This window comes from Bison bison, unplaced genomic scaffold (genome assembly GCF_000754665.1).
Source record: "Bison bison bison isolate TAMUID 2011002044 unplaced genomic scaffold, Bison_UMD1.0 scf7180017851922, whole genome shotgun sequence".
Taxonomy (NCBI): domain Eukaryota; kingdom Metazoa; phylum Chordata; class Mammalia; order Artiodactyla; family Bovidae; genus Bison; species Bison bison.
In genome coordinates, this window is record NW_011482495.1 from 23,983 (window position 1) to 49,056 (window position 25,074).

Genomic DNA, 25,074 nt, shown 5'->3' on the forward strand with positions numbered 1-25,074 from the left:
GGGGGAGAGGGGTGCAAGGCACAGCCGTTTAGGGCGCGTGCTCGCGCAGGCTCTCTCTCCTCAGTGTCTCTCCTTTTACGGCTTCTGATTCCCTCCTCTGCCTGGGAACCTGGGCTCCCGGGGCTTGGTAACTTTGCCTCTGCGTTTTGTGCCTTTGACTAACGGCTTCTTGCTGAACCTAATCTCTGAGCTCCCTCGGTGTTTCCTGTCTGCTTCTGAGCTCTCCATCACCCGTGTAATTAAATTGCTGAATTAAATTCCTTCTGCTTACTCTCAGTCTTTGAATTTTCCTGAGCAGATCTCAATCGATGCAAATACCACTACTGAAGGATACTCACCATGTCGATCTGTGTAGGAGAGTGATATGAAATGCAGGTGACCTAGTCAATATGTAGCGGGCTGATCCAAACCCGGGGCTCATAAAATTCGGAGCCCACAAGGCTTCCGTGTGCAGATTCAGCATGAGACACAGAAGCAAGATTCCTGCTTGCTGTTTCCACCATTCCCTCTGACTTGCTTAAATTAACCAAACATTACTTTCAACCTTGAAAGTATGTTCAATACCAGGTGTGGCTATAACAATATGATGAGTTTTAGAAATACATCTTTTATATGACCCGAAATAATTTTAGTTAAGAATAGGGAGGGACACTTCATAAACATATTGCAGAGGAATAAATAGGGGAAAAAATAAAGCCCTTCACTTGGTAAGTCTTGAACTCAACTTTTATATTTGTATTTTTTTTATGGTTTATCATAGGATTTTTTTCTTAATTGGGGGATACTTGGCTTTACAAAGTTGTCTTTGTTTCTGCTGAACAACAACGTGAGTTGGCTCTAAGTATACATATGTCTCCTCCCTCTGGATCTTTCCCCACTCCAGCCCACCGCTCTCGGTCATCACAGAGCACCGAGCTGAGATACCTGTACTATACAGCAAATCTGGTACCTTAGACCCCTCGGCCATCCTGACACCCCTGTTGGTATTATTAAGACCTCTGCATAATGAAATTGTTACTAATGGCATACTTACGTGCTTTATCACGTGGCGTCCATGGTAAAGAACCCGCCTGCCAGTGCAGGAGACTAAGAGACACAGGTTCAATCCCTGGGTTGGGAAGATCCCCTAGAGAAGGAGAAGAGTACCCACTCCAGTACTCTTGCCTGGAGAATCCCATGAACAGAGGAGCCTGGGTGGGGGGTGGGGCGCTACAGTCCAGGGGATCACAGAGAGTCAGACACGACAGAATCGACTTAGCAAGCACGCATCATCTTAGAGATGGAGGGAGAAATCAAAGGAGCTCTGAGTTGAGGGTTTCTCTTTTCAGGAGCGTTTCCTATAGTGAAGTCATCATTGATACTTCAAGAGGTCTTTCCTTTCTTATTTAGAAGTTGATACTGTCGACTCAGTTACTCCTAGGGTATTGTGACAACGATCTTTCTTTCTACGCTGCACTAGGCGTCTAGTTAGCAGCTAGAGAGAGGGACTCCCCTGGCAGGCAGCAGTTGAGGGCTTGCACTCCCAGTGCAGGGGGCACAGGGCTGATCCCTGGCTGGGGGACTAGGACTCTGCATGCCACATAGCACAGCCAAAAAAAAAAAAAATGGGGGGAACTAACCAGTGAGAGTCCTTTCACTAAGAACAAGGATGCCCATCTGCAGGATGAACAGGTTTTTGGATTATACAGGGCGGCGTGAGAAGCTGCATTTGTTCTACGCTGGGACACAGGAAAGAGGTGTTCAGTCCTGCCACCTATTGTACTCCTAAGACACGTGCCTGTGGCAGCAGTTCCTGAGGGATTAAGACTGAAAAGAGTTGTGGGAGAGAGAGAGCTCCTTTGTACTTTGTCCTTGGAAACCTCCAAAGACTAAATCCGTCACTTGCATACCTGACCATTTTTGTTCTTCGAAAAAAAGAAAAAAAAAACCCAAACTTGTGTCTGGCCGGAAGCCATATTGTACCTAAAGGACAAAGTCCTTTAAGAGGGGAAAAGATCCACTTTCCTCCGACATTGCCCTTGCTGTTAGATGTTCAAATGTACGTGAGCCAGTAGCACATGTTGCACCCAAGAGACGGTCTTTTTTTGTTAAGAGAGGAAGATGTCCATCTTTCTTCTACTTTTTCCCTAGTTGATAAATACATAAAATAAGTAAAATAGTAAGATTTTTGTTGTCATGTATGAAAACACATTTAGTGAATGCTTTAGAATATTTGACTTTATTTATGGCTTTATGTGTGTGTGTGTGTGTCTCTCTCTCTCTCATATACACACACATAGTTTGGTGGGTTGTTAGCTAAGCTTCCTAATTAACTTGATGACAAACACTACTCCAGATTCCGTTACTTGTATAACGCAGTGATTCCACTTCTCAGGATGTACTCTGCGGAAGTGAAGGTATCAAACATTTATTTAGCAGTGTTGACTACAACAGTGAAAATCAGGAACAATCTAGGTATCTAACAATAAATGATCAGTTCCATAGATTATAGCACACACTGTATAGCCTTTATACACCTTTCAGAAGATAATTTAGTGATAGAGAACACCAGCTGAGCAGTCTGCAGGCCCAAACTCTGATGTTTGCCTTTTGTATAGGGTACAGCAAAGGCTTTAACGTCCCTAGGCCCCAGTTTCTTCATCTGGGGGTAGTGCTGCTGCTGCTGCTGCTAAGTCGCTCAGTCGTGTCCGACTCTGTGCGACCCCAGAGACGGCAGCCCGCCAGGCCCCCCGTCCCTGGGATTCTCCAGGCAGGAACACTGGAGTGGGGTTGCCATTTCCTTCTCCAATGCATGAAAGTGAAAAGTGAAAGGGAAGTCGCTCAGTCGTGTCTGACTCTTCGAGACCCCAGAGACAGCAGCCCACCAGGCCCCCCTGCCCCTGGGACTCTCCAGGCAAGAACACTGGAGTGGGGTGCCATCGCCTTCTCCGGGGGTAGTACTACTTACCTCTTACTGTTTTTATGAGGATTTAAAGAGAACCCACGTAAAACTCTTTACAGAGCGCCTAGTGTTATATACTGGAGAAGGCAATGGCACCCCACTGCAGTACTCATGCCTGGAAAATCCATGGACGGAGGAGCCTGGTGGGCTGCAGTCCATGGGGTCGCTAGAGTCGGACACGACTGAGTGACTTCACTTTCACTTTTCACTTTCATGCATTGGCGAAGGAAATGGCAACCCACTCCAGTGTTCTTGCCTGGAGAATCCCAGGTTACAGGGAAGCCTGGTGGGCTGCCGTCTGTGGGGTCGCACAGAGTCGTACACGACTGAAGCGACTTAGCAGCAGCAGCAGCAATGTTCTATACACACTCAATAATTGTTAACTATTATGGTTGCAAAGGATAGATAAGGATGTGAATTAGGGGATGGGAAAAATGTTAACTCAAAAACATGAAGAAAACCAGTAATATTCAAATTTCCTAAAATCATACACAATCATAGAAGAGTGTAAAAACATAAGGCATCGTGTCTAGGGTGTTCAGTGCCTCTCAAAAGGAGGAGAATATGTGCTTTTATTTTTTTCTTCGTATTCCTCTGCAGTTTTAAATGGCAATCCACTCCAGTACTCTTGCCTGGAAAATCCCATGGACAGAGGAGCCTGGTGGGCTGCAGTCCATGGGGTTGCACAGAGTCGGACACGACTGAAGCGACTTAGCAGCAGCAGCAGTTTAAAAATGTTCTACATTTAACATTACTCATTTTATATTGAACATAATTTTTCATAGGACTCGCAACATTGTGACTATATTAATGTAGTATACCGTAAGTTACTTAATGGAATCGTAGTTGGTGAATGTGCCTGTGCGTGAGAATCGCGCTGCTGACGCCCAGCCTGCCGCTCCTGCCGTCTCACCGGCTTCTCTCAGTGTCTCTTTCCTAGGATAGCTGACCTTTGTTTTGAAAATATAACTTCACACACACAATTAGTTTATGAACTCACATATGTAAAAAGTCAAAGAGGTATCTTCTGCTTACTATTGTGTATAAACCTAAACCTGCTCTGAAAAATAGTCTTAAAAAAAACCAAAGCAGAGAATTCCCTGGCTGTCCACCTGGCTGTCCAGTGCTTAGGACTCGCGCTTTCACTGCCGGGCTCAGCTTCAGTCCCTGGTCAGAGAACTAAGATTCCGCAAGGCTCGCAGCGCAGCCAAACGCAAACCAAAAAACGTGAGACAAACCGGAAATATCCAGGGTGAGCTGCGAGACCACCTCCAGCAGCGTCTCTCCTCCCACCACCTAATTACCAGCTCGATAGGTAACTGCTGTCAGGCCTGTCTTCTTACAGATCTGTGTGTGCAGCTCCAGACTTATGGATCCGTGTTTCTGAAATGATGTCCATGGAAGGAGAGTTTTCATATTGTTCTGGGCCTTGGTTTTTAAGTTAGCAGTATAAATTAGAAGTCTTCCTTAGTTCATATAAATCTGTTGACATTTTTTTTTTAGCCACAGGGTATTTTATAGTGTGGGTGGACCATAATTTATGTGACTGTATCTCCATTTAGTTTTAATTTGCTCATAAGACTATACTGCTTCTGTGTTTCAAGGAATGTCTTTGTGTATGTATCTTTATAGATATGTCCAATTTTTCTGTAGGATAGAGTCTCGGAAGTAAAATTGCTGAATTGGTCTAGTTTTAGTCCTATCTAAGGGGTTAGTGGATCTAACCAGGTGGCACAGTGGGAAAGAACCCCCCTGCCAATGCAGGAGAACCTGCAAGAGATGCAGGTTCAATCCCTGGGTCAGGAAGATCCCTTGGAAAAGGAAATGGCAACCCACTCCAGTGTTCTTGCCTGGAGAACCCCACGGACAGAAGAGCCTGGCGGGCTACAGTCCACGAGATCGCAAAGAGTCAGAGATGACTGAAGTGACTTAGCATGCATGCAAAGGGCTAATAGTTAAAACTGCATTTTCTGGAATTTTAGGCACTGTCTAACACTTATTTGAGTTTTGGTGTGTTAGTTTGATTTTTTTCTTTCCTCCTTACAGTGAGATTCAAGAGCCAAAGGAATCACCACCAGCTTCTAAAACCTCAGCAGCCGCACAGTTGGATGAGCTGATGGCACATCTGTGTGAGCTGCAGCATCAGGTGAGCTGGGATGCAGCCCGCAGGGCTTCTCTCTGTGGACCTCCGCCCTGCCCTCCCGCTTCAGAAACTCCCCCAAGTCCTTACTGATTCTGCCGGACTCAGTTTAACTCAGTGGATGAGCTCACTGAAGTGTAGCTGATTTACAGTGTGTTGAATTTGTTTCCGGTGTTCAGCAGAACGATTCAGTTCTGTATCTCCACCTTTATCTCTATCTGACTTTTCCTGTTAGAGGTTATTACAAAATATTGAGCATGGTTCCCTGTGCTGTACAGTGGTAGGTCCTTGTTGGTTATCTGTTTTATATATAGGAATGTGTCCATGGTAATCCCAAACTCCTAATTTATCCCTCCCACCCTTTACCCCCAAATGTGCTAAGCAGCTTCAGTCATGTCCGACTCTCTGTGACCCCATGGACCGTAGCCCACCAGGCTCCTCTGTCCATGGGATTCTCCAGGCCAGAAGACTGGAGTGGTTGTCATTTCCTCCTCCAGGGATCTTCCCGACCCAGGGATCGAACCCTCGTCTCTTACATTTCCTGCATTGGCAGGCAGTTCTTTGTCATTAGCACCACCTGGGAAGCCTTTTACCCGCTTGGTAACCGTAATTTTTTTTTTTAGTCTATGGGTTTATTTCTGTTTTGTATATAAGTTTATTTGTGCTGAGTTTTTTTTAGATGTCTTATCTGGATATAAAAGACTCTGTGATACAGGTTCTGATTTCAAGGGGCTTGGAGTGTGCTTAATAAAATGAGATATAAAACGAGGTGACATTTATTAGACTAAAAGACAGACTGTTTGCCACTAAAGCTGGATAAAGTGTGGAAGGGCTGTCAAAGAGACCTCCCTGAGTAAGATAGAGGAGACCCATGGCAAGCTGGAGCATAGCAAGGGAGCGCAAGCATGGCTTTGAAAGGAAGGATGAGTCCTAAACTCTTACTGAGAGAAAACCCACCCCTCTTGGTCTAGTCTCTGGGCTTCCCTGGTGGCTCAGTTGGTAAAGATATGCCTGCAATGCGGGAGACCTGGGTTTGATCCCTGGGTCAGGAAGATCTTCTGGAGAAGGAAATGACAACCCACTCCAGTACTCTTGCCTGCAGAATCCCATGGACAGAGGAACCTGGAGGCTACAGTCCACAGGGTCGCAAGAGCTGGACACGACTGAGCCACTAAACCACCACCGCCACCATAGCTGATCAGCAGTGTGCTAATTTCAGGTGCCTAGCAAAGTGATTCAGTTATATACACACGGACCCTTTTCAAATGCTTTTCCCATTTAGGTTATTGAGCTAGAATTCTTAAGGTAGAGAATCCAACCATTCTGAATTGGTTGGGGTATTTGATACGCACACTTGAAGTGACTATGAAGTAATTTCAAGGCAGTGTATAAAAATGTGTGTGACTTGAAGGGCAGGAATCTTATCTCTGTGGCTCACCTTTGGCTTTCCAGTGCTGTTTCTGATGCATTATGAGTAATGCATATTATTAGAGAGACAATGAATAAATATTAGAAACAAGTTTTTTTTAATATTTACAATAAAGCTGAGTGCATTCCTCATCGCATTGTATATCTGAAAATTGTTGTTTAGTTGCTAAATCATGCCAACTGTTTTAAAACCCCATAGACTATAGCCCACCAGGAGCCTTTGTCCTTGGGATTTCCCAGGCAAGAATACTGGCGTGGGTTGCTATTTCCTTCTCCAGGGGATCATTCAGACTCCAGAATGGAACCTGCATCTCCTGAAGTGGCAGGCAGCTTCTTTACCACTGAGCCACCAGGGAACCCCATATCTGAAAATACTAGAAAAAAAAAATCTACATTAGCAGTTTTAATTGTGTGATGTTTTAAAATTGATTTAACGTGTGTCTTAGCTTATTTACATTTAAAAATTTATGCTTATTTTTTGAATTAGCCATATCTTTCAGTTCAGTTCAGTCGCTCAGTTGTGTCCGACTCTTTGCAACCCCATGAATCGAACCACGCCAGGCCTCCCTATCCATCACCAACTCCCGGAGTTCACTCAGACTCACGTCCATTGAGTCAGTGATGCCATCCAGCCATCTCATCCTCTGTCGTCCCCTTCTCCTCCTGCCCCCAATCCCTCCCAGCATCAGAGTCTTTTCCAATGAGTCAACTCTTCTCATGAGGTGGCCAAAGTACTGGAGTTTCAGCTTTAGCATCATTCCTTCCAAAGAACACCCAGGACTGGTCTCCTTTAGAATGGACTGGTTGGATCTCCTTGCAGTCCAAGGGACTCTGAAGAGTCTTCTCCAACACCACAGTTCAAAAGCATCAATTTTTCAGCGCTCAGCTTTCTTCACAGTCCAACTCTTACATCCATACATGACCACTGGAAAAACCATAGCCTTGACTAGATGGACCTTTGTTGGCAAAGTAATGTCTCTGCTTTTCAATATGCTATTTAGGTTGGTCACTTTCCTTCCAAGGAGTAATTTCATGGCTGCAATCACCATCTGCAGTGATTTTGGAGCCCAAAAAAATAAAGTCTGAACTGTTTCCACTGTTTCCCCATCTATTTCCCATGAAGTGATGGGACCAGATGCCATGATCTTCATTTTCTGAATGTTGAGCTTTAAGCCAACTTTTTCACTCTCCTCTTTCACTCTCATCAAGAGGCTTTTTAGTTCCTCTTCACTTTCCACATATCTGAGGTTATTGATATTTCTTCCGGCAATCTTGATTCCAGCTCGTGCTTCTTCCAGCCCAGCGTTTCTCATGATGTACTCTGCATAGAAGTTAAATAAGCAGGGTGACAATATACAGCCTTGGCATACTCCTTTTCCTATTTGGAACCAGTCTGTTGTTCCGTGTCCAGTTCTAACTGTTGCTTCCTGACCTGCATAGAGGTTTCTCAAGAGGCGGATCAGGTGGTCTGGTATTCCCATCTCTTTCAGAATTTTCCACAGTTTATTGTGATCCACACAGTCAAAGGCTTTGGCATAGCCATACCTTTACACTGTACAAAAATCCATAGTACAACAGTGTACAGTGAAGTGTTCCCAGCCATCCAGTTCTGCCCCCTGGAGGTATTCAGTATTTTCTATTTTTCACATAATCCTTTCAGAAGCACTCTGAAATATACCAGCAAATAGATGTAATTGTATATATAGACACAGACACATTGCTGTGTTTTTACTTAGTTATTTTCAGGCCTTTTCGATGTTAACCTTTAGAACACGAATCTCTTGAGCATGAACTAACATTATATAATAGGAGAGGAAGGAAGTGTGTCAAATGATAAGTTTCTCGAAGGAAAATGAGCATTTTGCTTAGTGAGATGGTGGGAGGTTGTCCCAGGCAGAGGCCTGAAGCAAAGGGAGCACTTTCTGGAGACTGCGGGGAGCCTGGCTGGCTGTACACAGTGGGGGCTTTTCCTGAGTAATCCAAGATGAAACGGGAAAGGTGAAGTGGGGCAGTGGGCGGGGACGCTGGGACTTCAGCGCCGCAGGCCGTGGAGAAGCACCGCAGCCCCCTGGTCCGGAAGGCGCAGTCCTCTGGAAACTGGGAGTTGAGAGAGACGAGCTGGGCAACGGTTCTGTCACTCAAAGTCTCCCTGTTGAATGTTTTATCGCAGCTGCATTGCAGTTTCCCTTTAATAAATCCAACCGGCCACCAAGTTTTATCTGACCACCTCTCACCACCTTCCCCACCGTCACTGGCCCAAGTCATCTCCGATCCCAGCTGTGTTGAAAGTCTCCTGCCTAACGAGCGCCTCTGATGCCTCTTGCTTTGTCCATACCTAATTCCTCACTCAGCTAACGCAGGGATCTTGTGAATCAGATTCTTTCCCTCTCACGCTTGAAGCACCCTAATGGTTCCATCACCCTTGGAATAAAACCTGAGCTTTATTAAGTAATAACAATTATTTATTTTTATTAATAAAACCGAAGCTTTGTCCTGCGGGCTCTGTGTGATCATTGCCTCTTTTTCCATTGGTTTCTCCTGCCTCACTCACCTGCACTCCCTCTGTTCTAGCCCTCCTGACCTCTTTTTACTTTTTATGTGTCAGACTATCTCATCCCTCTGGGCCTTCCTTCCCTCTAGAATGCTGTTCTCACAATTATCAATATTTCTGTGTCTCAGTAAATCACTCAAATATCTGCTCAGGTATCAGCTCCTTAGCCTTCTCGGATTGCCCTCGTCTGAATCCATTCTTCCTCACCATCCCACTCTCTTTTGTCTCAATATATAATTCATATCTCTAACCTGACATCATATCGTCTGTTATTTCTTTAATTGCTTACTGTCTGTTACTCAGAGAAAATAAATTCCATGAGGGCAGACACTTGGTTAGTCTTGAGAACTGCTCTGCACCACGAGCCTAGAACAGTGAGTGGCAGAAATTAGCTGCCCAATAAACACTGCAACATAAATACATAAAAAGATGAATTGTTGACCTGCAGTCATCACAAGAGATAAGGTATCCTCTTCCTATGTTCAATTTCCTACTGCCAGAAGAGATTGGCAAACAGGAAGACTAGCCAGAGTTCATTCAGCCTGAGGAACTTAGAGTGAAAGGGAGATGAAAGCTTTTTTTTTTTTTTTTTTTGGTGTTGCAATGTTAGATTCTTCCAGCGCCTTGGAGGAAGTTCAGGGAAAGACTAAGAGATAGTGCAGAAGATGCCAATGAGGATGACTCTCTCTGTGGTTCTCTTCTTGGTACAGGTTACAGCGAAAGCAGATGCCAGCAAGAAACCCGTATCCGACAGTCAGGATCACAAGGCCTCCCTGGACTCCATGCTGGGGAGCTTGGAGCAGGATTTGCAGAACCTGGGAATTGCCACAGTACCCAAGGGGCACTGTGCCTCCTGCCAGAAACCGATCGCTGGAAAGGTGGGGCGGGCCAAGACACTGATGCTACGGCCATCCATGTCTGTGTGTGTCCGTCTCCACCCTCCAAGGACTGCTCTTTCTTCTTATGACCTAAGACAATGTAGTGATACTTACCAATCCTTCACAGTGCTCCGGGTGTGGGACTAAGCACCGTACAAGTCTTCTTTTATCTAATGGTTGCATTATCCCTTCAATCCTGAATTGGGAAGAGCCCCTGGAGGAGGGCATGGCAGCCCACTCCAGTGTTCTTGCCTGGAGAATCCCATGGACAGAGGAGGCTGGTGGGCTACAGTCCATGGGGTCACAGAGAGTCAGACACGACTGAATGACTGAGCACGCATGCACGCATACACACAGCCCTTCAATGGTTGCAAGCTCTTTGTAAAGATGAGGAAACTGAGGGCCCAGGGTCATTAACTGACATATCCAAGGTCTAGTAAGAGGTCAATGTAATGTCCAAATCCAGGAGACTCTGGCTTGAGAGTTCAAGCTCATAACCATTTTCCTCTACTGCCTTATGGAGAATAATTTTCCCTCTGCTCCCTTGGTTCAAATCTTCCCAGTGCAAAGTGACTGATTATGACTTTCAGCTGCTCCCAGAATCATAGCATGACCACAAATTCCTGCTTGGGCACCATCCTTCATCCAAAGCATTATAAAGGGCGTCGAGACCTGACTTTCCACAGGGTGTGAGATGAGGTGTCCAGATCAGAGGAATAAAAACTGTCATTGGTCTCCTGTTCCCGGGATCCCTTCCAGGCCAAGCATGTCGTCTGTCACCACTGTGCTCTATTTCGTGTCTGTAATTTTCTGGGGCAGTATAGCAGAGTGAGCGTTTATTAAGTTGGGAAAGCGGACACCATGCCATTATCCGTGAAGTGTGGGCCACAGGTGGAGAAGGGAATAGCAGCCCACTCCAGTACTCTTGCCTGGAGAATCCCAGGGACACAGGAGCCTGGCCGGCTGCAGTCCACAGGGTCACAGAGGGTCGGACACGACTGAGCGACTCACACATACACACATACCCACGGACCACAGGCCGCGTGAGTGCACCCGAGGTCTTGGCCTCAGTGTGGCGTAACTGCAGGGGGTGTCGTTTCCATGGATGCTGTTGAAAGAGCACGCCCCAGAGTCGTGCACACTGCGGACCCCCGAGTGCCCGGGCCCCCACGCCAAGCTTTGCTTCACCCTCCAGGTGATCCACGCGCTGGGGCAGGCGTGGCATCCCGAGCACTTCGTGTGCGCCCACTGCAAAGCGGAGATCGGCTCCAGCCCCTTCTTCGAGCGGAGCGGCCTGGCCTACTGCGCTGAGGACTACCACCATCTCTTCTCTCCGCGCTGTGCGTACTGCGCCGCTCCCATCCTGGACGTGAGTGAGCCCGCTGCCCCCGCCTTCGCGCAGTTTTTGTTAGAGCCCTGCAGCCTCCTAATCGCTCTCCGTTGCTTTTCCAGAAAGTGCTGACGGCCATGAACCAAACCTGGCACCCCGAGCACTTCTTCTGCGCTCACTGTGGAGAGGTGTTCGGTGAAGAAGGTACGGCCCGGCTGGTTAGCAGGGCTTTTCCCTGATCTTCTCTGCTGGTCCTGGTTCCTGCCTCGACCACCCAGGTGCCCATTTCGGTACCAAACGCCATCCCTTCCAACCTGATCTGACATAGATACCTTTTGCTTAAATGAAAATTTTAAATCAAAATCATACAAATGCATAGTTTAAAATGCAAATACTACGCCAAGAGTAATATTAAAAAACACTTCTTTGCTTTTCTTTTTCCACCCCCAAGTCCAGTTCTCCTCTCTAAATACTTTAACTTCTTCTGTTACTTACTTGTGGGGCTTTCCAGGCGGCGCTAGTGGTAAAGAACCTGCCTGGCGATGCAGGAGACGCAGGTTCCATCCCTGGTTCGGGAAGATCCCCTGGAGGAGGGCGTGGCACCCCGTTCTTGCCTGGAGAATCCCATGGACAGGGGAGCCTGGCAGGCTATAGTCCGTGGGGTTGCAGAGTCGGACATGACTGAGTGACTAAGCACAGCACAGCACATTATTTACTTGTATATTTTAGACAATATATTCCTCTATATTGATTTTTTGTCCAATTTTAGCCATTACATGTTAACTTTCTACCAAGACAGATAAGGATTTAGAAATGTTATTACTCCTCCACACAGCCCCAACATAATTCCCCTCCCCTATTCTCTCAGTTATAATTAGGTCATAGTTATAAATCAGATCAGTATTCAGTGTGTACATGTGGACATTCGCATAAATATTGCTCACCACTGAGTCATGTAACACATGGCGACACAGTACAGGGAGGATTTGGGGTTCGTCTGCCTGGTTCAGATCTGGGCTGTGGCATTTATAGCCATAGGGTGTTAAAGGGATCTTTGGAGCCCACTTTACTCATGAGTAAAATGGACCTAATAATAATGCTTACCTTAGGACTTCCCTCGTGGTCCAGTGGTTAAGACTCTGCGCTTCCTATGCAGGAACGTGGGTTTGATTCCTGGTTGGGAATCTAAGCTCTCACATGCCATGTGGCATGACCAAAAAGATTTTTTTTTTAAGTAAGAAAAAATGATAATGCTTACTGTATAGGGTCATTATGAGGATTTTAAGAGACAATATCAATGTAGCGTTTGCAACAGTGCCTGGCACATGAAGATGACGAAGATGACGATCAATATCATGGTGTCCTTTTCATACACATGTGTTATTTCCTGAAATTAACATCTGGATCCCTTTTTCATTAGCTTAATTCTCATTGTAATTATCACTAATTTATCTGACACAGCTGCGGAATCCTTCTCAAAATGGTCATCCACTTCTGGTAATACGTCAGTTCCATTCGTTTCTTTTTTTTTTTCTTGGAGATATCTGTCCAGGAGACTTTCATCCTTCTGCTCCAGCCTGCCTGCTGAGAAGCAATACTTTATCTCGGGAATCCCTTGTACTAAATCCTTTCCTCCATCTTTGAATATGTATTATTGCTTTTATTTTGGTGGAGCACACCCTCCAGTAGCTCCTGGTAGAAACTTTGAAACCTTGAGCATCTGAAAATATCTTGTCTGCCTTAAGTGTCCTGGACATAGAATTCTAGGTAGAAGCAATTTCCCTCATCATTCTGAAGACAGTGCTTCACTGTCTTCCTGCCTCCGTGGCTGAAAGTTTTTTATTAAGATTTTGTTCTTGTTCCTGACCCTTTCTGTGTGACAAGTTTTGCCCCTGTTGCAGGCTTTTTACTCCCTTCTGTTTTCTGCATTGTCTTGATTTTTCTTTCCTGACTTCTTCTTTTTATGTTTGTTTTGAACCAATATGACTCGTGTATGAAATCAGAAAGCTTCTTTTTTCTTTTCCTGTACTTTTAGAATTAATTCACAGGGAAAGTTTTCTTCTAAATAAAAATTTGAGGCAGTCTTATGTCTTTTTTGATTATTTTTAATAAACTACTCTAAATAGAAAAGTAAATTTAAGACACAAAACACAAGTCTAAATCCTTAGGTAATTCATTCTGTATAATGACTAAAGCCTCCAACTTATCTAAAGTGACAGCTACTCTCTCCCCTGGTGGGGTCTTTAAGCTGCAGGAGGCCAGGGAAGAGGGGTGTGGCCGGTCACAGGTCCTTTCTTGCTTTTATTCTCACACCCACTGCTAATCTCCATAGCTGACCCCTCCAGGGTTGAAACAGGGGTGGAAGGGTTTAGCCTGGAGGGCAGAAAGGTTCTAAGTTGTCTAATTTGCTTTGACCTCTCTGGGCTTGGTGTATATTTCACTCTGACTTTCTTTTTGTTGTTGTTTAGTTGCCAAGTCATGTCTGACTCTTTTGTGATCCCGTGGACTGTAGCCTGCCAGGCTCCTCTGACGGTGAGATTCTCCAAGCAAGCGTACTGGAGTGGGTTGCATTTCCTTCTCCAGGGGATCTTCCCGACCCAGGGATTGAACCTGGGTCTCCCGAGTTGCAGGCAGACGCTTTATCGTCTGAGCCACCAGGGAAGCTGGCTAGAATGACTGCACTTAATTTCAGGTGCCTCTCTCTATTCAGCGGCCGTAGACCCTTTAACCAGACTCTCACCTGTGGATCTTTTCCGGGGATGAGTCAAATACCTTCACCTGTACCCCACACCTGGCAGGGCACCCATACCCAGCTCTCAGAGTGGTCCTGCTGCAGTCCCTCTCTTGACTTGAGGTTCCCGGGACCATACCTCATGCCTCCTGGCGATGGTGGTGGAGCACACTTGGCACAGCCTTCTCAAAGAAATCCCTGTCTCAGCTTCCCTTTCTCTTTGTTGTTGTTCAGTGGCTCAGTCATGTCCCGCTCCTCGCGACCCCGTGGTCTGCAGCATGCCAGGCTTCCCTGTCCTTCACCATCTCCTGGAATTTGCTCAGACTCATGGACATTGAGTTGGTGATGCCATCCAACCATCTCATCCTTTGTCTCCCCTTCTCTTCTTGCCTTCAATCTTTCCCAGCATCAGGGAAAAGATCCTTTCTCTTTACCTGTTTGATATCCTAGGTGTAAGTGAAGAGTCCAAGATTTGTGCAGATAGTCCATAACTATCTACTCGGAGGGACATCTTGCCACCCACTTTGAACTTTGACATCTATCACATCTTGATGCCCTCTATCCCGTTGCATTGGTCTTTGCCAAGTGCTGCTGAGCTTTGCTTGCCCATTCTTTATTTAAGAATGAATGAGACACTTTAATGCTAACCAGAAGCTCTGTGGGTGAGGCAGAACGCACTGACTGGTGGGCTGGTATCAGGTAGGGCGCTGCAGTATTAATATGCAGACCCTTGCATATTAATATTTTAGGTCTTCTGTCTTGAATAAATTTTACCAAAGAGTTGTGCTCTCTGTCAGCTTTACAAAAATTAGTAAAAGGGATTAGGGGATGGGGTTTTTACCATTCAGTATGCCAACTTTTATTTAATTCCCATTTTTTACTAAAACACGTAGAACTTTAATTCCGTCAGGCCTCCCTGGTGGCTCAGACGATAATGGCTCTGAGCTGCTTGTGGCTCTGCCTGCAATGCAGGAGACCCAGGTTCGATCCCTGGGTCAGGAAGATCCCCTGGAGAAGGGACCAGCAACCCACTCCAGTGTTCTTGCCAAGAGAATCCATGGACAGAGGAGCCTGACGGGCTATCGTCCGTAGAGTTGCAGAGTTGGACACGGCTGAGTGACTAACACTTCTAGTAGAAAGCTTGACTTCTTTTCTTATAACAAATGTCCAGCATCCCTGAACATTGAGACCCTCTGACTTGAAATTTACAGAAATAATCATTGCATCTATGGTTCGGATGGGGAATCTGATTTTCTGACAGTTCTTCAGACTTTCGACCAATCCTGCTTCCAGCCTTGAAGACTATTTCATGAATTTAAAATAATCCGAGCCTAAGCCCCTTTGATGTTTTGGAGCTCAGGGTGGTTGAGGGTTTTTTTGGCCATGTTACTCAGCATGAGGAACGTGGGATCTTCGTTCCCTGACTAGGGCCCAGACCCGTGCCCCCTGCAGTGGAAGCACAGAGCGTTAACCACCGGACCACCAGGAAGCCCAGGATGGCTTCAGTTTTACCAGCATCTCCCTCTTTAATTATCAGGTTTCAGGGTTTTTGTTGTTGCTGTTCATTTTGTTTCTGCCAAGCGAGGTGCGACTCTAACACCTACTTTAAATTTTAGACGATTTTGATATTTCACCTGTGGCATGGTCTTCCCTCTTCTCCTTTTTCCCATGAATCCTTCTGTTTTAAATAAAGGGTATGAAGATAAGCCCCATGTTATGCTAGTTCTCCTGGAGGTCAGGTCTTAAATATCAGGCAGGTTAACATGTGTGTGTGCTAAGTTGCTTCAGTTGGGTCTAGCTCTTTGTGATGCCGTGGACTTCAGCCCTCCAGGCTCCTCTGCTCATGGAATTCTCCAGGCGAGAATACTGAAGTGGGTTGCTATGCCCTCTTCTAGGGATGGAACCCGACCCAGGGATCAAACCCACATGTCTTTTGCCTCTTGCATTGGCAGGCAGCTTCTTTACCACTAGTGCCACCTGGGAAACCCTATGTGTATTCCTGACCGTTATTCACTTAATCCCCAGCACAACTTTGGGAGAATAATTTTACCAAGTATTAGATGGAAGCACTGAGCATCAGGGAGGTAAAGTCACTTTTTTTTTTTTTTTTAAGTCATGCAGCTAGAAAATCACAGAACTGGAATTTAGACTCAGGTTTCATTTCTGCATGTTCCATGTTTTTTCTGCACCATCGTAACTGCCCCTTGATGGAGACTGAATCCTCTTCTGCTGTTGGGTCTCTTTGCTTTCTTGGCATAGACACGGGACAGTTTATTTGAAGACAGACCTGGGTAGAGTAGGACTGATAAAATCCACTAGTGAAGTGCTTTGTAGTCATCTGCTTGCTCACTCAAGCTTGTTCAGTGCTTTTCACAAATCATTAGGTCTTTCATGTTTAGATTGCACTGTAGTTAAACAGCATTTTTCATTGAGATTTAATCTAAGTCATGGTCAATTTATATTACACTGGTTGCCATAGAAGTCTGAGGGTGTGTTGGGTAAAAGAGTCAGCAAGTGAATACTGCCCATGGATGATTATGATGTGGAAGGTGCCTGAGAGCAGATACCAGTGCATATATATTTTAAGAAGAGACATAAGTTAAATACAAAAGAAAAATACCCCAATCCATAGGATAACCAGGAAACGCCTTGAAGGTAGCTAGTTCGTATTGTTTTTGGCTTGGGCCCCTTCTAACTAGACAAGGCTGAACTGGTCATTTATGACTTTATATAATTGATATGAAGCCATGCTCAAAGCATATTTATTGAGACAAGTGACAAAAAAGGCCCTTTACTAAGCAGAAGCTCCTCTTGGGTTGTATGGTTGCTTTCATCCATTGTTTTCTGTAAACGTGCCTCCTGCCATGTGGTTAGTCCATTAATTAGGTGGCATCCTGCCTGGCCCCAGGTCACATGGTCACACACGAAGTTTCTGTAATGACAGCACAACCGCTGAGCCTCCTGGGAAATTAAATTCATCTGCATTTTTGTTTCAGTTCAGAGGATTCCTCTCTAAGGCTCACGTTGCTAAGCACACCAGCCCTTAGCATCCTCCCATAGGGACCGGGTCCCCAGTGCTCGTGTCTTTCTCTTTAATTGTTCATTATCCAGGCCACGCCAGTGCCCCCTAATTTCCCCCGTGGCTGTGAGCCTCACCAGAGTACAAATGCCCTTCTTCTCTCGAAGGTACTTTTGCAAATTGTTAGTGTTTCTTATCTGTCCTCCAGAGTAACTGGCCCCGGAGAGAGCCTCCAAAAAGTTAAGTGCTGAAACTTTCTCAATTTGTTGGATTAGTCACTGCAGGGGTATCACAGCGAGTTGGGCTGATTGCTTTTGAGTCCTCTCCTGGGGCTCACCTGAGCTGAAACAGAGGCTGTTACTTCCCTACTGTCTCACGCTTGAGACCAGCTACCCTGTAAATGCCTAGACAAGGGTCATTCCTAGGGCGGTCGGCCTGTCTCACCATTTTCTCAAGTAACACCTACTTCTAGGCAAGCTCAGTTCTACTTCATTTGTTTTATGAAACATCAGCATCAGCTTGGGGGCTTGTCAAGGATGCATAGTTTCGAGCGCCAACCCAGACCTACTGAATCAGAAGCGCTGGGTGGGGTGGGGCCACGCAGTCAGCGTACTGACCGATTCTCCAGGTGACGGATGTGTGCTGTAGTCTGTGTGCCGCAGAAGCAGGAAGGGTGGCTGTGGGTGTTGGTTTGCTTGGCTTCCCCTGATGGCTCAGCAGGTAAAGAATCGGTCTGCAGTGCAGGTGACAAGGAAACACGGGTTCAATCCCTGGGTCGGGAGGATCTCCTGGAGGAGGAAATGGCACCCCACTCCAGAATTCTTGCCTGCGAAATCCCACGGACAGAGGAGCCTGGTGGGATACAGTCCAAATGGTCGCAAAGAGTCGGGCATGACTGAAGTGACTTAGATGCCCGCTTTCAGCTGTCCTTGATCAGACTCTAGACGCTCTTTGACAAAGAGACCAACTGAGCTCTTCTTTATCTCAGAGGCAGAAAGGAAGGACACAGGACAGCATAAAAAAATTATTGGTTTACATTCTTAGATCTAGAGGCCTCAGAAATCTATTAAATCGTCTGCTTTTCAAAGAAAGCATAGTTGAACAAGGCGAGGCATATCACAAAATGACCTGAGGTTATGGATCACTGCGGCTGCGCGATTTGGGCTTGAACCCCTGGCTTCTCCTATTGCCTTTTTTGGATCCGGTTGCTACTGTCAAAGTGCAGAAATAATATTCTAGAAATAATGTTTCTTGTGTTTTGCTTACATGCTGTTTGAGTGGGGCACATTCAGAGCACTCTTCTACTTACCAAATTATTGGGTTATGATATTTAAGCTCAGCTGATACTCGCAGTTCCCATGGAGAGATCAAGGTGACAATGCCTTTAAGGTCAGGGATGTGACATCCAAGTTAGACTTTGAAGCTAGGCCTGGATTTGAATCAGTTCCTCCACTGCCTAGCTGGTTATTTGTAATTTTGCTGAGCTTCCCTTTTCTCCCTTGTAAAATGGGAGGGTTGCTATGAAGAATCTAATTTCGATTTAGTCCTGCAGGGAGAGCCCTCAGTCGGAACCAGTAAAACAGTAGGTGTTGCCGAAACGGGGTTCTGCTGGTCCTCCTTGTTTAGGTGGAATCTCTAAGGAGAGTTTCTTCTAGAAAAGTTCACCTGTGTATACATGTTCCCGTTAATCCTGGCGCGGGGCGACCCTCTTCTGAAGCCGATGGTCCCAACCTTGCTTTTGCAGTACTGTTCACAGGTCTGCTAATTCGGTGCATGTTTTTTGAGCAGCTTCTATATATGTATCAGGTCCTATTCTAGGAACTAGGGAGACAGTGACAAAAAACAAAGTCCCTGAATTCGTGGGGCGTGTGTCCTAGTGAGAAAGACAGACGGTAATCAAACTAGCCAACTAACCGATTAACTAACTTGCTCTGTACCTTAGGAGAGGGGATGAGGGAGAGTAACAGGGTTCTACTTGAAACAAAGCGGTCTAGCTGTTGTTCCCTTAAGCAGACCCCTGAGTTAAGTGAAGAACCAAACCATCTGGGTGTCTTAGGAAATGATTTTTGAAGCAGAGGGAATATATTACATGAATAAGTGTTTGGGGATGAATCAGTTTATTATATTTTTCTTTTTTGTGATGTGAAGACAATAAAACCTTGCATAAAATTTTATTTGTAATCTATTAACTTCTTAACCTAGTGCAACAAAAAATTTGTCCTACCAATATTTTTCTCCATTTATTAATATTTGTGTATATATAAAAGTTACGGTATACCTGAAATTCCTTTTTTTCCACTTAAGCATTTTCCCATGTTGTTTAATAGTTTTATAATAATTTTAATAATATCAGTTGCTCCATCAGGGCTTCATGTAGACAAATTTTAAAAGACTCTATGCCTGAAGATGTTTACTAAAGCATTATTTATAGTTCCAAATACTGAGAACAACTAAATGTATTTGTTGTCTTAGGAGAGCTGTAATGACCATCTTTAAACATAGAATTTTCTTCTATTGAATTATTTATGTAGATTAATTTCTAGGATCGAGATATTTATATATTTTAAAAATATTGATACACATTATCAAATGACTTCCTAAAAGAATAATGGAATAGTAACATTTATCTTTGTCACTAGGAATATAAAAATATATGAATACCTCCATATGTTTTGCAGCATTGCGTATATATTTATTTAACACTGTTTCTACTACTTAGCAAATTAGAAATTAAACTACTAATCAGTAAAACTTGGAACTTCAATACTTTCTTCTATGTTTCATTCTTAATCATGATGTTGAACACAGTACCCCTAAAAGTATTTCTTCTTGGGCTAGTTGTCTATTTGTGAAGCAGACTTATTTCAAAGATTTTTAAAAGCAGTCGCCATGGGCTTCTTATCTCGCATCACCTGGACACAGGATCTTTAAGAGCCAGGGGTCTTCTAATCCGCACCTAGCAGTGAGCATTTCAAGTACTAAAACGAAAGCACTTACACCTCAACATGTTTATTTTTAAGCTTTTTATTATGGAAATTTCAATAAATACCAACATTTAGCCAAACAAATTTCTTCTAACCACTACTAAACCACCTAGCCTTTTCTTTTGAGGGAATAATTTAAAAGCAAATCCTAAAAATCGTATCATCTCACCATTAAATACTTCAGCACACGTCATCTCCAACTGATAAACACCCTTCGTACTTCACAAAACTAACAGTTCCTTATTTTCATCTAAAACCCGCACCCCAATTTCTCAAGCTTCTAAATGCCGTTATTCAGTTGCTTTGTTTGAATCAGGATCCAAGCAAGATCCTTTATGTACTGCCTTTGACTGCTTTATCCCTCAAAATTTTTGAATTCTGTAACAATCCTCTCTTCCTCACTTTTTTGTAGCATTGATTCATTAAGAAACTGGAACCTATGTTCTATAAAATGTCCCTTAGTCTTGATTTGACTGGCTGCTGCCTCATAATGAAGTTTACCTCATTTGCTCTATCTTCATCTTACCCCAACTTCTGTATTTTCTGTAAATTGTTAATTTAGATCTAGAGACTTGATTCAGTTTAGGTTTAGTATTTAGGGGAGAATAGGTCATAGATACTGGCTGCTATGTACTTCTTGTTGAGTCATATCTAGAGGTATGCAATGACTGGTTGACCTACTTTTGAAAAATGAAAGTGTTACTTGCTCAGTCATGTCTGACTCTTTACTACCCCATGGCCTGTAGCCCGCTAAGCTCCTCTGAGCATGGAATTCTCCAGGCAAGAATACTGGAGTGGGTTGTCATTCCCTTCTCCAGGGGATCTTCCCGACCCAGGGATCAAACCCAGGTCTCCTTTATTGCAGGCGGAGTCTTTACCGTCTGAGCCACCAGGGAAGCCTGACCTACTTTTACTGATGCTAAGATTGACCCTGGTGGCAGCAGTGTTAGCCTCACCCTCCATTTGCAAGTTCCCTGTTGGTGATCATTGCCTATCACCAGTGATCTCAGCTGTAAAATGGTGACTTTTCCATCACTCTTTCAGCATTTATTAGATGGGATTATATAAACAGTACCATTTCATCATTAACTATTTAGTTATCTTGAAATACATCTCATACAGGAAAACTGAAAAAATGCTTTTCTATGCATAAATGCTTTTACCATGAATAAATGCTTTTGTAACCTTATGAAAAAAGTTTAAAAGATTTTTGTAGCTCTTTTTAGAATACAGCCTATGTATAAATAAATTATACAGTCAAAATACTGTGTTTTAGAGCCATTGAATGAATTGTTGCCTTCTTTAGTCATGTTATCAATTTGATATATGGTTAATTGGCTAAAACTTGATTAAAATTTTAGAGATTGATTTTTCTTTTTTTTTTTTTTTTACATTTTATAAAACAATAATTGAAATCGTATATCCAGTTTGAAGCTCCTTGATTTAGTTATATTTTTCTGATATATAGGTAGCAAATATTTTCCTCAGTTTCTCGTTTGTCTTTGCTAATGATCTTTTTTGGCCATACATAAATCATTCCTATATATTTTTAATGTAGCTAAATTTATTCATCTTTAACTTCCTTTTGAAATTTGAGCCAATTTTATCACAGTTTTCTATTCCCCAGTTAAAGAGGAACCCATGCATTTAAAAAAAACACAGTATTTGTTTATTTAGGGCTGTGCTGGGTCTTCCTCACTGCGAGGGCGTCTCTCCAGCTTTGGCAGGCGGGGCTCCTCTCTAACTGTGGGGCGCGGGCTTCTCCCTGCAGTGGCTTCTCTTGTCGTGGAAGACGGGCTCGAGGGCGCTGAGGCTTCGGGAGCTGCAGCCCCGGGCTCTAGAGCGCAGGCTCAGTAGTTGTGGTGCCCGGGCTTGGTTGCTCTGTGACACGTGGGATCTTCCCAGATCAGGGGTCTAACTGTGTCTCCCGAATTGGCAGGTGCAGTCTTTACCGCTCAGCCACCAAGGAAGCCCCCATCCATTTCTAATTCACGTGTTTGTATGGTTTGAATGATTACATTTGGATTTCTGCATCAATTTGGAAATTATTATTTAATATTGCTTTCTTTTTAAATATTAGGCACTTTTCTCCCCCCCAGATACTGTTTTAGATACTGGGGATTATAAAGTGACCAGACCGAAATACTTAGTTTCCTTCAGAGCAAACATTCCAGTGAGAGAGAAAAGGCAATGGAAAAGAGATGAAGAGATAGATACAGGCTGCAGAGATTCTCTCTGATTAGAGGATATTTGAGCTGATTTCTGAAACACGAGGCGGGGCTCGCCATATCAAGGCCTGGGAATGCAGAGGCCGAGGAATACTTAGTGCAGCTGCGTTGAGGAGGAATAGACCTTAACGCTTATTAAATACTTTCGCAAATCAGACAGGCTTCCCTGGTGGCTGAGAGGTAAAGAGGAGACATGGGTTTGATCCCTGGGTTGGGAAGATCCCCTGGAGAAGGAAATGGCAGCCCATTCCAGTATTCTCGCCTGGAAAATCCCATGGGCAGAGGAGCCTCGTGGGCTACAGCTCATGGAATTGCAAAGACTCAGGCCCGATTCAGAAACACTGTGGATGCGCTGCCTCGTGCGTTTCTTCTAACAGCCCCTCGACGTAGGTGTCTGTTAGCGCATTTTCAATGTGGGAGAGTTTACATCATTGCCCTCTTCTCCGTCTCTAACTTGGATTAAGGTCTCAGACCGCAAGAGCAAACCCTTGCTTTCCCTCTCTCCAGGCTTTCACGAGAAGGACAAGAAGCCGTATTGCCGGAAGGACTTCCTGGGCATGTTCGCACCCAGGTGTGGGGGCTGCAACCGGCCGGTGCTGGAAAACTACCTTTCGGCCATGGGCACCGTCTGGCACCCAGAGTGCTTTGTGTGCGGGGTGGGTATCCCCGCTTATCTTTTGGGTTTCAGGAAAGGCAGGGTTCTTCTTTCTGGGGTGCAGCTGGTAAGAGGGTTCACAGCTCAGGAAGAGAATTTGACATGGGCTTCGTAAAAGAAATACAAGTTTTTCTCGGCCACTAGAAGGAATGAAATAATGGCATTTGCAGCCACGTGGGTGGACCTAGAGATTGTCTTACTGAGTAAAGTCAGACAGAGAAGGAGAAATACAGTATGACATCCTTCTATGCGGAATCTAAAAAGAAAGAGGCTGTGTCCATGGGTCACAAAGAGTCGGACACAACTCAGCAACTGAACACCAACAGAAGAAATGAATTTATTTACAAAGCAGAAGCAAACTCACAGACGTCGAGAGTGAATTTATGCTTGCCGAGGAGGCGGGGAGGCTGAGGAGGAGGGAAAGTTAGGGAGTCTGGGATGGATATGTACAGCCTGCTGTACTGAAAATGGATAACCAGCAAGGACGTACCAAATAGCACAGGGAAGTCTGCTCAGTGTTATGTGGCAGCCTGGATGGGAGGGGACTTTGGGAGGAAATGGATACATGTTTATGTATGGTTGACCATCTTGTTCATCCACTATACTCCAATACAAAATTTAAAGTTTCTTTAAAAAAAGAAACACGAGACACATCATCCATGTGGGCATTTGCTCGTCTGGTTTGCAGAGGGGCGATATCCTAACCTCTCTGTGTCCACTGGCGGGAAACCAGCAGGGATTTCCAGGCTGAAATTTTGCTGATACTTTACTTCTTGACATCTGCACCCCTTGTCTTTCTCTTCCCCCCACCTCCCAGGAGTGCTTCAGCGGTTTTTCTACCGGCTCCTTCTTTGAGCTGGACGGGCGTCCCTTCTGTGAGCTCCACTACCATCAGCGCCGAGGAACCCTCTGCCACGGGTGCGGACAGCCCATCACGGGCCGCTGCATCAGCGCCATGGGCTACAAGTTCCACCCCGAGCACTTCGTGTGCGCTTTCTGCCTGACGCAGCTGTCCAAGGGGGTCTTCAAGGAGCAGAAAGACAAGACGTACTGCCATCCCTGCTTCAACAAGCTCTTCCCGGTGTAACCTCAGCTGAGCCCACACGCGCCCTCTTCCGATCTGCTGGAAAATTTAAGCCAAGAGGGGGAGGAGTACACTTCTAGTTCCTGACCTTCTGCTCAGTAGGCTTAGAGGGAAAGCAAAGGGGATGGGCACGGAAGGGAGCGCCTAGAGGTGGCGTGGCTGGCTTCCGGCTTTAAATTTTGATCTCAAGCCTTTTTTTTTTTTTTAATAATGCAGTTGAATTTTGATCTGGGACCTGCTGTCTCGTGCCTCTGCACGTGTATTTTCACACGCACACATTCGCTCCACTCCAGCCTTCCTCGGCTTTCTCCACTCTCACCTCTGTTGATGGTCCTACGGGTAGGTCTTGTGTGCTTAGCCTTAGAACTGGGTCTTTTAGGCTACCCCATTTCCCTGAGACTGCCTTTCCCACAGTCCCTCTGTGGGCTTTGTTCCTGTTTTTTTTTTTTTTTTTTTTTAACAGGAGGATGATTGCTTTACAGTGTTGAGGTGGTCACTGCTGCAGGGCTTTATTCTTGCTGTTAGGAATCACGGTGTCACTCTGAAGTTCCTTGTATTTCCCTTCAGTGTATTTCTCCTTTTCAAGAGAAAGTAGATTTTAACTGGAAAACTTCGACTCCTGACATCACTGATAAATAAAGGAACTTGTGGTTTTAATGACTCAGTGTCATATTAATTTGGTAAATAAATTTTCTGCTTCCCATGTTGTATGCCAGGCACAATATGCAATCAAGTTTGTATCATACCTCTTGTTTACTTCCGTACAACGGGCCTTTTGTTTACATCAGAAGAAATGAAAAGGAGGGACTCCTAGTCATTGACTTTTAATTGGGGCCCGTAGCTTCCACTTTATTTTGTTGCACTTAAGTGATTGATTAAAAGATGGCAAAGCTTCTTAAAAGTTTTTTCATTGCTTCGTTTACCTTCAGAGGAAAATAATTTCCACTAGGCAGTTGCAAATTCATATTTGCATATGGATGCATATCTCCAAGCTCATAAAGTTGTATGCATTTGTCCAGTTTTCTTGTATATCAACTATATCTCAATAAGGCTATTTTAAAAAGTGGAATGTGCCTTTTCCTTCAACTTCACAGTGGTCGCATGA

General features: G+C 44.7%; 1 protein-coding gene across 2 annotated transcripts in view; it reads left to right on the forward strand.

Moving 5' to 3' along the window:
• LPXN (leupaxin) overlaps positions 1-24,630 on the forward strand; it is a 41,811-nt gene extending 17,181 nt beyond the window's left edge. For both annotated transcript variants that reach the window (XM_010851861.1, XM_010851869.1), the window contains 6 exons: positions 4,988-5,087; positions 9,771-9,938; positions 11,134-11,307; positions 11,391-11,472; positions 22,738-22,886; positions 23,703-24,630. In XM_010851861.1, coding sequence (XP_010850163.1) covers positions 4,988-5,087; positions 9,771-9,938; positions 11,134-11,307; positions 11,391-11,472; positions 22,738-22,886; positions 23,703-23,972 — 943 coding nt within the window. In that variant the 3' untranslated portion in view covers positions 23,973-24,630. The remainder of the gene's footprint in view (positions 1-4,987; positions 5,088-9,770; positions 9,939-11,133; positions 11,308-11,390; positions 11,473-22,737; positions 22,887-23,702) is intronic.
• The last annotated feature ends 444 nt before the right edge of the window (positions 24,631-25,074 follow it).